The sequence below is a fragment of the Gavia stellata genome, chromosome 20, assembly GCF_030936135.1.
Source record: "Gavia stellata isolate bGavSte3 chromosome 20, bGavSte3.hap2, whole genome shotgun sequence".
NCBI classification, from domain to species: Eukaryota; Metazoa; Chordata; class Aves; order Gaviiformes; family Gaviidae; genus Gavia; species Gavia stellata.
The window spans coordinates 4398247-4411787 of NC_082613.1; the positions used below are offsets into that span (position 1 = coordinate 4398247).

General features: G+C 45.1%; 1 protein-coding gene across 1 annotated transcript in view; it reads right to left on the reverse strand.

Annotated features, from left to right (window-relative positions):
* Positions 1–13541, reverse strand: part of CDH4 (cadherin 4) — a 464357-nt gene that overhangs the window by 12441 nt on the left and 438375 nt on the right. The window contains exons 9-11 of the mRNA XM_059827099.1: positions 10460–10645; positions 4707–4960; positions 1069–1211 (exon numbers count right to left, since the gene is read on the reverse strand). Of these exons, the coding sequence (XP_059683082.1) occupies positions 1069–1211; positions 4707–4960; positions 10460–10645 (583 nt within the window). The remainder of the gene's footprint in view (positions 1–1068; positions 1212–4706; positions 4961–10459; positions 10646–13541) is intronic.

The following is a 13541-nucleotide window of genomic DNA, read 5'->3' on the forward strand; positions in this document are numbered from 1 at the left end:
TGTATCTGCTTATAATGGACATGGCACCCTTCAGCCTGAGGGATGACAAGAGCTAACACACTGTCCTGAAAGCACCTACACAATACAAGCAATATATTTAGGTGCTCACAGCCAAGCCGAGACTTAATTTTGATACTGAAGCTTGGCTTTGCTTTGATGTGAGCGCTCAGCACCCTGCAGGGGACGGTGAGGGCGGGAGAGGGGGAGGAAGGCCCTCTCCTTGCCCAGGGAAGCTACTGCAGCCTCCACAGAGCCTTTTCTGACTGGAGGAACTGATGAATGGAACAACAGCGTGGCTACATGTAGGTATGGTTAGCAAAAAAAACCATCAACCCCTCCTAATCAGAACTAGGAAGAGAAATCCAGGGCAGCGGCAATGGACCACTTGCTCCTGAGTGAGGCCAGCGCTGAGGTTCACAGGGCTAATTTGACCAAGAGTGCTGTGTGATCTTTAATGAGTAGAGACGAGCAAGCCTTAACGGAACTTCTCTGTGAGAAGATCTGTACCGGCCTCAGCGACTTTGATAATCAAGTACACCAGCATCCAGACACTGTGATGATGGCTGGCCATTTCAGAAATGGTACTGGACAGAGAGAGATTAGCTCTGATGACAGACAGACAGACACCTTTCATGAAAGCCACAGCAGTTCAATGGACTGGTTTATTTTTAATACCCTCCTGCCATCCCCTACAATTATTTCTGGTTTCCTGATGGAAGACTTCCTGAACGCTCTGATCAGCGCCTGTGGGACGATTACCAGGACCGCTGTGTTTGGCAGCCCTTGGAGAGCACATCCCTTTGATATTTTTTTAAGTTCAGGCTACACCGCTACACTGAGCTCCCCAAATCGATTTTCCATTTGCCCTCCCTTTCCCTTAATAACACTGTCCGTATACTGTGCACATTTAATTTACTCCAGCAATTTCCCGTCCCACTTCCACATTTTTGACCATAAAAACCTGGGAAAAAGATAACTTATACTGACAACTCTGTCAGGGCATCATTTCTCTTAATGCATCACATTAGAGTCTTATTGAAGCATGAACAATGTGAAGCCTGGGCTCACCGTTGTCAGCCGCCAAGAATGTGGCCTCGTAGACATTATTCTTAATGTAGTCTGACTCTCGATCAAGGACAGCAGCAGTAGTGATCTGACCATTTGTGGCATTAATGTTCAGCCAGTTTGCAGGATCTGACAGCTTAGAGTATCTACAGAGAAAGGAAATAAATACATGGCAGTCTTTTCACTGACATATCCTTAATATTGCTTGAAATAAGTTTTTTCTGGACTCCTGACCCATGATTCAAAGGACCTTTGGATAACTGGTTTTGTTGACAAACAAAACGCTAATTGAGTATCTGGTTTTTGACCTCTACCATTATTCAATTTTTCTATTTCTTTCATGTTAAAGGTTTTTCTTTCCACTAAGTGCCACTTACATGCCAGCTTCCTGCTGCTGGGAGTGGACATAGCCGGGGTCTCTGCAGCCGAGGAGAAATGGGGTCCGCAATGACCACTGCATTCGTATGCCTGAATTAGAGGATGGATTCCTGCTCTCTCCTTCTCTTAATGCTGCCCTTCCTAAAATAGCTCTTGCTCTAAAGCCATGGATATTTCTGTTTTCTGCCCATTGCTAATAAACAACAGTTTGGGAAATACCACACTGGAAGAATGGCAGTTTTCAGGCCACTCTTTTGTATCAGAATCGTATCTTCAGCAGCAATTGCCCTGGGGACACTATAAAGGGAACTCACAGCGGTATTAAGGCATGGACCCCAGGGTGAAGCAGTTTCAGGTCTGCTCTCCTGAAACACATTTATACGTTCCTGAAATGGCAGGTAAGATGATCCTATGCATGTGGGAGGTTCAAAAAGAGCAGCGACAAGGAGGTCCCCGTGGCAGTCCCCAGCGTGCCCTGGGCTGGAAGGACCCAATGGCAGACTCACCTCCCACCTACTCCATCAACTCATGGCCCAAGTCTGTTCATGTCCTGTGCAGCCAGCTATGTGCACGGTTTGTTTTGGGCAAACTTCTTCCATGTTCTCCAGATCAACATGTTCTGTTTACCTTTTTCACTTGCTTGTTTTCTTGGTTTTATTTTATTTGTCGCTTTTGATTTCTACCTCTCCATTTTGTATGGTTTGAGTTGAGATGGACCCTTGTTACCTAAACGGGAAGCTAATAAATGGCCAACCTATAAATTACTGAAATAAGCAAACAAACGCTGAGCTTATTTCGCGCGTAACTCAAGACCTGCTGATAGTTTTATATCAATTTTATGTATTTAGATATGCAGGTGGGAGAACTTCTGGCTTCTGGTGAATATCCCTTTCCAGAAATGGGCTGTTTGAAGCTGAAACTCAAAGTGAAACTTGAGCTGTGTGAATCCATGTGAGCAGAAAAGCAACAACACAGCTGCACAAGCCCCTGCCAAAGGAAAGAATTACATTTCATGGAACTAGGCTCTTTGGGATGTTTTCATTTCTTTTTAATATCACTGCTGTGAGTCTCCTGCCCTTTCTCTGCTAAATGACCAGGGATCCAGTTTCAAAGCTGGCTTTGTGAATGTGTCTGTGGCTAATGAGGATAACTTGAGGTGTGACATTGGCCATGCCAAGCTGTGCCTTACTGGAGATGCTCCTGCTTCCTTATCTTTTATTTGTAAAAACTCTATTTCATCAAAGACTATTTAGAGAGAGACTGAAAACTGTATGCAAGGCTCTAGCAGTTGGATCAGCCCTCTGCAAAGTGCTTATCATGGATCTGTAGGCTTAGCTTTTTGGGTATCTTTTTTCCTCACTCACCAATGCCAACTGTGAAGAAAAAACAGAATATCCTTTGCATAGCTCACAGAGACAGGACCCCAACACCACCCCACTGCTTCCTGCAAAGCCTTGGCATTGGGCTGTCCTGATGAAAAGGGGGTAAGAGAGATTGTCCTTGGGTTTGCAAAGTGCTGGTGGATACACAGAATGTGCGTCCTGGGAGCCCTAGGAAAAAACAACTCAAGTAATTGGCTGTTCATATTCACAGAAAGTCTTAGAAGACCCTGCACATGCACTGTGTGATGACAGGAATGGCTCAGCAGAGCCGGTCCTTCTCCCAGAAACAGCAGATGCTCGTTTCGATTACAGATCATCCACCTCCAGGTTAGAGGGAGTATTCAATCAGAAATGAGCTCGTCTCTCTCCTGAAAACCAGCCTTGGTACAGACGTCAGGGAAATAAAGACCCTTCAAGGGCCAGTATTTCAAAAAGAATATAAGAAAAACTGGCTTGTTAGTTAGGATGGTCTCTCTCCTCAAAAGTCGCAATACCTGTCTAAAGACAACAAGATGAGGCAGTGAATAAACTATCATTTTCTAGACCAGACAGCTCCGGGCCAGGTGAAATATTTCAAACTCTTCCTGACACGAAATGTCACAACTGATGTAAGTTTAAGTGGCCTCAGCTGTAGTCACGTCGTATACTCAGTTTTTGCCAAAAATACTGCGGTCCTTACAGATTGGGAGTGAAAAAGAAACAAACTTCTGTGGATGTAGAAGTATCCAAGAGCAGGAAACGCATCTCCCGTCTGCACAGATGGAGGCTGAAATAGTTGCGAAAGGTGTCACGAGGACTTTCATTCTCACACATGCTTTTCTACCAACACCTACCCGGTGGGAAGGTGTGAGAGTCAGGGTCCTGGACCATGGATTCAGTCCCCAGTCTGCCCAGGCGGCACAAAACACAGCGCGTGACACCCTCCTGGTCACAGCATAGACTAAATCTGATCTTAAAATACTTATGTCAAACATCTGACTTTTAGAAAGGTAAAATTTTGCCAGCTGAATCCCATTCATAAGCAAAGCAGCTAACGAGGAGGTTATGTTTGGCAGTTGGTCTGAAGGGAAAGGGAAGGTCAGAACAAATCTCGCTTACTGCAGAGCAGGCAAGGGCTGCTGGGGTGCTTTATATGGACTGGCATTAGTCAGATAAAGACCAAGTGCCAGTGGCTTGCGAATGGGTGTTTGGCTGCTCGGGCAACGTTTAACTATGTGACATCTTAAAAGGCTGTTCAGCAGCTGTTTGTAACCAAGGGAGCCTTGCTCTGAACGGGCTGACAGCTCCTCTCACACTGTGCTTTTTAAGCCAGGTTGAACCTAAATCCTCTGGAAGCAACACCACACATGATTAAAAATCCCAGTTGTTCCCTTTGGAAATCTAGCTCTAGCCCTTTCCGTGCCTCAGTTTCCCCCCTCTAAAACAGAAATAACAAAGTTGCCTTTTTCTAAATCTCTGTGTTTATAAAGTGCATCAACAACATAGGTCAAAGCATCCTTGATAAGGCAGAGACAAAACACTTAGTACAATGCAGCCCTGACCTCTGTCTTTGTAACAACGCAGGGACCCCTTGCTATCGACTGCTTGCATTTAAAGCTGCAAACTGCCCCTCTGCAAGCCAGTAAGGTGGGATCCAACTCCGTCTGCCCTCCCGGACCCAGCCGCTCAGTCTGGCTTACCTGGAGGGGGGAGGATTGTGAGTTGACAAGCTTGCAGGATACTCTGCAAGCACTCGACTGAGGGTGCCAGTCCCTGCCAAGCATTTTACTCATACCGCATCAGTTAGTTTGTGAATTAGCCTTCAGCTGCTTTGCTCCCCAAACTTCTGCAGCTGAAATCCCCCACCTGTACACGAGCTCACTCGGCTGCCTGGTCTCCCACCTTACTGCCTGCTGCATGAAGCGATCAGGATCCACCGCTGAAAACGTTGTCAGGACTGTCCCCGTAGGCACCCCTTCCTCCAGCCTGATTAACTTGTGGTTCGTTGGGAAATACGGTGCTTCGTTGACGTCTGTGACTGAAATGGTGACTCCTGCTGTCGACTGGAAGGACATCTGGATGCCGCTGGCCAGGGGAGCTTGGTTTGATACCATCACTGTCAGCATGAAAGCTCTGTTCATCTCGTAATCGACTGCCTAAAACAAACAAACAAGCAAGTATAGAGCCAAGCAGAGAATAAATTCTACCTTCTGGCTGAAAGCTGCAAGATTTAGAAGGCAGATGATATCAAAGTCATTGCCTCATCTCATTTCCTCCTGAGCTCCATTCTTTTGAAGGTGTAAATCCAGACCAGCTTCAATCCAGTGGAGAATTTGGCTTCCCAGTATTTAGAGGGACAAATAGTTAAAAAAATGCCACAAAGTAATAATTGCAAACAGCAGGGAGGATTTGCCCTGTGTTTTGTTCCAATGCTAAGCAAGTGGCTTCCAAAAAAGAACGTGCCTGTGTTTGTTAGATGAGCACTGAATGAAGAAATCCACCAAGGGCTGCTCTGCATGCAACAGGCGGAGTGTGTTAAGAGGGACTGGACAGGTACTCAACAGCGCTATTTGCATTTAAAGCTGCTGACTATGTAACTAGGACAGTCTATGCGGACTCATGAGCCTGAAGTGCTCTTCATTGTTCCTCTTAAGTGAGTTTATAAGCAAAGGCGGAGCTGCAGGGAGCAATGCCTGGTCCGGTTAACCAGGCAGTCCTTCCAGTGGGACCTCTCGTCCTCTTGTAAGATGCCTCGAGATCTCCTGAGGTTTCCTGCACACTCCTACAGATACATTTTGCTGTTGGGTGGCCACAGATCTCTTTTCAATGCGCACATAAAGGCGATGTGTCTTAGGAGCCAGAAGGAGTGAAAAGCCTTTGCTGGCACAACCGACTGAACTGCAGTATAATAATAATAATTTCTAAACGATCCCACTAATTATTATGAGGGAAGTCACTAATCATCTGCCAGGGAGGCTTGAGTTATGCAGGATTACACCTCTGCTTGTTAAAAAATGCTTTGCCGTCATTTATAAATTTAGGAGTGTAACCATTCTCCCTAATACCTTCTCCAGCGCTGAGTCTGCCAAGCGTACTCTCATGGTGTAAAATGCCACGGTTACATTGACATCGGTAGAGCTGTACTGATTTACATCAGCCAGATCTGGCTTCCACGTTCTGTTTAAAACCCAGTATTGTCAGGAGAGAAATCAAATCATAGGAGGCTACACGGGAGAAACAAATTTCAGGGGCAAAAGGTAAAACAGTGGAATCTCTATTCGATTGAAGTGCAAATGTTCCTATTGCTAAATGGTTTCCTGACAGGCAGGGCCAACATTTAATAAATAAAAGGAAGCATAAAGATTCCCAGTACACCCACCAGCACTGACTTACGGACTTGTACTGCATTCAAAAAAGACGCATAATAAAAGTTCCCATTTAAACACTCTTCAAGGCCTTGAAACAATTTGACTAATGCATTTCTTCAATCTCTTTTCACACCCCTCTAAATTATATGCCTCCATTCTTCTTTTTTTTTTTTTGTGCTGGCCTGTTTGCTAACCTTGCCCACAGCCAGTCTGCACCCCCCTCCCCGCAGGGGCGCAGCGGAGCCGGGGGGGCCGATTCGAGCAGCTCCAGAAGGGACTGGTGTGGGAAACCACTGGGGTCCCTGCCTGATGATGCACGGGACACACTGACCACACACGTACCTGCTAGGATGTGGCCTGATGCAAGGAAGTGGGTTTTTTCCCCCCCTCGAAATATAGAGCTGATCACTCAGCTTCTTTCCCTCTCTTCTGGGAGCGAAAGGACTGCAGGACTGCAGAAAAGCAGTGCAGGGAGCGGGGCTGGACCGGGATCACCCAGTAACGCCCATCCCACAGACTGTCCTGGAGGCATCAGTGCTGGCACAGTGTCCACCGTGCTTCAGTCTGCAAGAGAGAGCTGATCTGCCTCCTCGTCTGTGCCCATCTGAGTCCCATTCCACGTATTTTGTTGAAAAAAAAAAAGGTAAAATCAAGAGCCTGTGCCTTCGCGGCAGTGTTAGTGCTATTGTTCCCAATGGGACAGGAGCCCCTTGCAGCCAGACACAGTCCAGCCCTAAGCAGAACTTCTTTCACACAATAATACACAATTTCTACCAGAAGACTTCATACTTCTGCTCCCTAAAACTGCTTCCCTCTGAGGATAACGGTGCACAGAGCACACGATGTGCTTCACACCACACTAACCCCTTCCATCTCCGTGCACCTCACTGAAAATGCTGCATATTGATCAGTCCGACACGGTTTTAGGGACGTGGTTTAGTGGCGGACTTGGCAGTGCTAGGTTAACGGTTGGACTTGATGATCTTAAAGGTCTTTTCCAACCTAAATGGACCCTATGACAGCAAGATCCTGAAAAAGCCCACAGAGCCACTACATTTGGGAGAAGGAGGTGCTGGACTGTTGCCTACTTTTTAATTCCATGTCCAAGAAGCATGTGACATGACATTAAAAAGTAGCCCCTTTGCAGATAGCCCTTGTTGGATGTTCAGTGTCTGATCTGGCACAAATGGCTCTGAAACATCCCCCCGGATGCTGCACATCCTCCTCCTTCACTAGCGTCTCCGACATGGATGCAGCAGAGTGAAGCCAAGGGCTTGCCACGTGTCCTCCTTTTCTCAAGGTACTGTCAACTGAAGTGAACAACTTTGCCTTATGTTATTATTGAGGCAAATAATAACTGAAGCTTCGGAAGCAGCTCCATTATAAATTCACAGCTCTGATCCATGCAGAGTTTATAATAACATTTTACTTAGCCAGCTGCCACAGGGCAGCCACTGCTGCTCTCGGAGATTGTCTTCAGACTCTGCAGTGTCTCATCCGAGTGGGAAGTTTCTTTCTCCCCTTGATCAAGGCTTTCTTTGAAGATTAGGGTCTTGCATCGTTATGGAAATGGTTTGGAAAGGCATGAACAGAAAAAGGAAATGTTACGCTTTTGGTGGTTGGACTGGCACTGCAGATGTGGTTTTTCTGACAGCGGCTGCAAAATGGCCCCCACGAGCATCATCTGAGCTCCAAAGGGTTTTGTGGTTTGGAAGCATTTCTGGTCCTCCATTTCTGGCCCCCAAACTGCTGGTGAAGGGGTGGGATTCTTCACAGAGCGCCCTTCTCTGCTCTGTTTCTGTGACTACCATAGCCCAGATGCAACCCCCTTTGCTTGCAGCAGTGGGGAGTTATGTATAAGTGGCTTCAAAGAGCCACATGAAAATCCAGCCATGTAGGGTCTGTAAATAAAATGTTCATTACTTGACTTAATTTTTTACCTGTGTTTTCAACCTACATCAGTGATCAAACCAGCAAGAGACTGCTCCCAAATCATGAAGAACAAGCTCTGACTGGCCACCCAGTTTGATGTGCCTACCTTCCCCAAATCTTTAAGCATATTCACTTATTAACAGAGAACAAAATATTTCAAAGAAGAAGGAGGTGGAATCCTAAGAGTCTTCCCTTCTTCACCATGAAAACTTAATCACAAGCAATTTCACTCATTCTCCTTGCTGAAAATACACCAAAAAGCCTCCTGGCTTGATAAGGGTAAGAAACTCTGGGCGCCCAGGAGGATCAGGTGAGGTTATATCATGAAGACATTCAATGCAATTTCAAGCTTTGAGCTCAGCTTGACAAGATAGGATCTTCACATGGGTCTTTGCATCGTGATCACTGTGGGTTACACAGCAGTGGAAAGTCAACACCGGCATCAGTGGTGCCTTGACAAATCTGCCCTGCTTTTTGCTTGCAAGTTCTGAATAGGGATGGTTCATTATGCAGAAGTCCTTGTGCAGCAGTGATGATCATGTAAATCCCCTGTTGTTCACTTTGATGTGCCTTTAAACTACAGTCCTGACACTTCACTAGATTAAGAATAAGGGGTCCTCCCCTGCTTGCAGTGAAAACGTTTGCATTTTGATTTCAGACTGGCTGCTGATGTCAAGGGAAGTTTAAATTGTTGCACTTCACTTTGTCGAATGTTTTCTGTTTAAGCAGAAAATATACACATATGGATTCATGTATACTTACATACATATATGCATCCATATACACGTGTCTAGAACTACTGCTAAGCTTGAAGAGGTTTTGTAATGTTGCACCAGATAAGGCTGTCAACCGTCATTACAGAGCAATAAAGAGTGATAAATAAAAGGACCCTGCTGAAATACCATCTAGCAGGTAAGATGATGTCTCCCTTAAAGTTTCAGGAAAGTGGCATCTGCAGACACACACACATAGCCAAAGGGTCAGAAAACAGGACAAGCTCGCAAGCTCACACGTTCCTACCAGCGTAACCTCATTGGCATTTCACTGATGTCATTCTTCCTAATTTCCAAACTGTACATATTAAGAATGACTGCAGCTTATTAGCTACAAGGGAGTGGGGCTCTTTTTTTCAACAAAAAGCTATTCTTCAGTCATGTTGCTCTTTAAACATCAGTGTTTCATCCTAAGTTGTTGATTAAAACTTTTTGTTAGAGAAGGACAGACTTATCAAAAGATGCAGGTTTTGTCCGTCACAGCACGTATTACCCATTTCAGGTGCAGTGCACAGCGCGTGTCGTGTGAGCTACAGATCACAGGAGCCTATTCGTAACGCCTTCACTTTTTTGGTAGTCAGAGGCAGCATCCGTAGGCATCTTATCTGGGAAGAGATTCAGTGAATGCTGAATGGATCCAGTTATGTTCTGGCTGTGTGTAATGACTGCAGGAGCATTCACTGCCTGGACTGCTGGCATCAGTAACTGAATGGGAAGTGAACACTCAAATGAAGGTAAAGTCATGTTCTTTGGAGGCAAGGAGGGAAACAGAATTTCATACTTGCTGCAGATATCTTGAGGGTTCCAGCTCTCCTAATGCTGAAGACAATGGATGGAGGAAAGAAGGGATGATGGATATTTAGAGTCTTATTTCTCAGAGTTTTTGGACAAGATCCTCTGCTGATCTAACCTGGGGAGTGGCTTTCCCTTAAGTGGAGCTATTCTGAGCTGAGGATCTGACCCACACTGTGTGTTTACTGCTTGATACTAGGAAAAGGAAAATTTCTCCAACTTTTTTCTGCCAAGCAACTCAATCAGAGGAAAATCTCCTCTCCCTTCCTTCTGTTACCAGGAAATTCACTCCTCCTGAAATCTCTCCTGCACTCCCTGCTTTCACAGAGGGTCACTTGACTGATCCCCTGCAGTGAAACGCTCCCCCTGATTGACAGCTAACGGGGAGTTTTCTGGCTCAAAAAGGAGACAGGGCAGCCCCGGCCCCAAACCTGCCAGGCAGGGCAGGGCTGCACAGCCCAGGTGCCATTCCCTCCTCCAGTGCTCAAAGAGCTAAGGAGGAGCAGGACGCCGATGCCAGGCTCGGATGCTGGGAGGTGCCTTCGGCATCTGAGAGTTTGTCAGAGCTTACAGTGGGCTGGGCTGAATTGGGAAACCCAGAACCAGTGGCATACGCTTGAAGTAAAAGTATTCAGGACACCTGCACAGAGAGAGATGGGAAACAACAGGTTTGAGCACTGGTATTCCCAGGTGGAGAAGGCATGAAATAACTGCAGGCTTCTGTCTTCTGGCAATCCCTTAGCTAACTGAAAGGGTGACAAGTATGGATTTGCTTTGGCTCTCCCCTTACCTTCACGACGGTTACCATCCCTTCGTTGGTGACAGGGTCTGTCCGGATGGTGAAATGGCCGGAGGGGTCTCCGCTGATAATGCGGTAGATGGCATTCCAGTTGGGAGAGTGAGGCTGGTCCCGGTCCATCACTGTCAGATTCGCTACCACAACCTCCACTCTGTTCTCAGGAACTTCTCCTGAATACTGCAAATAAAAGACAGGAGCAGTCATGGTGGGAGCTTTCTGTCGGTCCTCACAGCTACCTCCCCTCTCCCCTACACCAGCACGCCGACTGGGAAATCAGTCCCATGAAGAGGACCACAGGGTTGTATGTTATGAGCAACACAACCCTTTCTCACTTCTGGTTTTCCTTTTTTTTTCTTTGAATATTTTTCCGAAAACTTTTCAAAGTCTAGTTTCACCTCAACCTAAAGGAGAACAAACCCGCTGTCACCCAACCACTGCCCAAGTTTCAGCGAATGCTTGAAGTAAATGAACAAAAAATGTTCCTGACATTCTTGTTCAGTTACAGCAATCGAAGAGTTAATTGTCAACAGCAGGTAAAAATGGCAGACTAAAACGTGCGTTTTTTAGGATGACTATGTCCCTTTAACCTGAGGTATTTTGCCTCACTCAGATTTCAGTGATGGCATTTTACTGCTTCTTCAGTGATTTTACTTCATTTTCTTTCTTTCTTGCCCTTGATTTGATTTTGTCTTATTATTTAAAGTGTTTCTCGTGATTTTGCCACAGCCTTTCCTGGTGCTTAATTCCCTCATTTAGCACTGATTTTCATGGAGCATGTCCAGGCATATCCTGATGCATTAGCTGCGTTCTTTCCTGCTTTCCAGTCCTTGATTTATCATACGGCTGATCAGGGATCCTGGCCTGTGAATACTTCCAGTGTTTGGGGCTCAAAAGCCGCCTGTAAGACACATTCCCAAATTTTCAACTGTCCTCATCTCTCAGCATCGCCTATTAGCAGCACTTGCAAATCAACACTCTGATTGACATATGGCAAATTAAACACTGGGGAGGCGATGGGAGCGGCTGGCTCTGAGTCTGCAACTGAAATCCTGGCCCCAAACTGCAGGAGCAGAGCACTTCTGAAAATCTGGCCTTTGGTGTGCACAAATGCCAGGTTATGTAAATGATAATAAATCATTCCTTTGTTAGCACAAGAGTCCCTCTCCACTCCTAACCCATACCCATCCATTGGAATCTTTCAGTTATGTGCACTTATATTTAGTATATATGATTCCACCACTGACAGCAAAAATAGTCAATCATCTGCCTTATGTTAATGTAAATTTAAATTTGCCCTTTAGTGGTACCCTGAGTGGCATTTTGCCCTCTTTTCTGTTATGCACCTGTCCTAAACAAGTTTTCATTAGTGAATGCAGATGGCATCGCTTTCCAGCCATGCGGAGTGGTGGGGAAGAACAGTGGGAAGCTGTGGGATAATTCTAGTTCCAACAGACGCTACAGCTCTTCTTTTCTCTTTATTCCCCATGATTTCACCCGTTCTTTACCCATTCTCTTGCCCAATTTGGAATCTCTGCAGCATACAGCTTAAGCAGGGGAAATATCATATGGAAATTTATCAAAAGCCTCTTGAAAAATCCGTTAGATTATGTCATATGTACTCTCCTATTATCAACCTTGTCTGAAGCCTGCTCAAAAGAACTCAAGGAGATTACTTAAGCAGGATCGTCTCTTACTAAATCCACACTAGTTATCGCCCATTACATTAAATTAATGTTGTATGGCATGCCAGCAATGACAGGTTGATGAGCCCCCAGACTCTTTTAGGAGGTGGCTGCCCTGCTAACATCAAGGTATCGTATTGTAATTTCGAAGGAGTTAAGCTCTTTGTACAACCATCTCAAACCTTTGACCTGGGACCACAGATTTTTGTCTATTACTACTAGGCTTATGCCTTGCAGAACCAAACAGAATTAGCTCATCGAGAGCAAGCTGTATTTAAGACATTTAAGAGGGCCAGTCCTACAGGCTGCTGAACACCTCTAGTAGATCATAACCCAAGTGATGTCGATGAGTTTGGGTTACACGGACAAATCCCACACAATTGCCAACAGATTTTACAGCAGCTTCTGTAAAAGCCATCACAACATCCGTTTTCAGCCCATGGCAATATAGTTTACTACAAGATGTATTTTAAAAATATGAGGTATATAAAAAATTATAAATACACAAGCACATCTCAATATAAAGCCTGGAGGAAGATTGTAACAGTCTATAAAGCTTTTCCATTAGGGTAAAAATCACAATGCTCTGCATATACTGAGCAATCCAGGAGTTCATCCAGTTGTTGTTGATACCTATTAGGTATAGTTAGGGAACAGCAAGTCCTATGCAGCATTGAGGGTGGCTCTTGTCTGCTTCGAGAACAGAGTACAAACACAGGAATCAAAGGAGCCATCCAAAGCTCTTCAGGTTAAGAAGCAAATCTTGGAGAGATGCACCACGAAGAACAGAACAATTTTCATCAGCTACAGATCAGCAGCTACTGGGAATCCAAACCGGAGCCTGTCTTTCCTCCTCCTAACACTCCCCCAGTGTCATTATTATAAGTAAATGCTGTAATGTGTATTGTCCACAATTGTCTTTACCTTTAATAAAATTAAGTAATGATGTTAAATTACATCTGCTAAAGGAAGGATGGCAGCTCAAAGCTACCCACACTTCTTTAATGTCATTCCCTCCCTACCCTGGAGTAATTTAGGATAATGAACAATGCCATCTTTCACTGTGCTGCTTTGCAGCATTCCCTGTGCTGTAAGTTTTCTTTCATAAGATTACAATTGATTTTCAAATAAAGAGAAGCATATCTATTCAAACAAGGTGAAACAATGGGCAACGGAGGAGCTGCTGGAGTAAACATAAGATTGATAAAGCAGTGCTTGACCTACACTTGTAGCATTTACTCATATTCCCCTGTAATTCATTTAGCTTCACTTTCAATGGTTGCATTTGAAGTCCTTAATTTCCAGAGTCCTTTTTTAAAGACCATTCACAAGGATTTCTATGGCTGATTGTTACACACTCCGCTTCCCTTCTGAGATAAGGATTTGTTCTG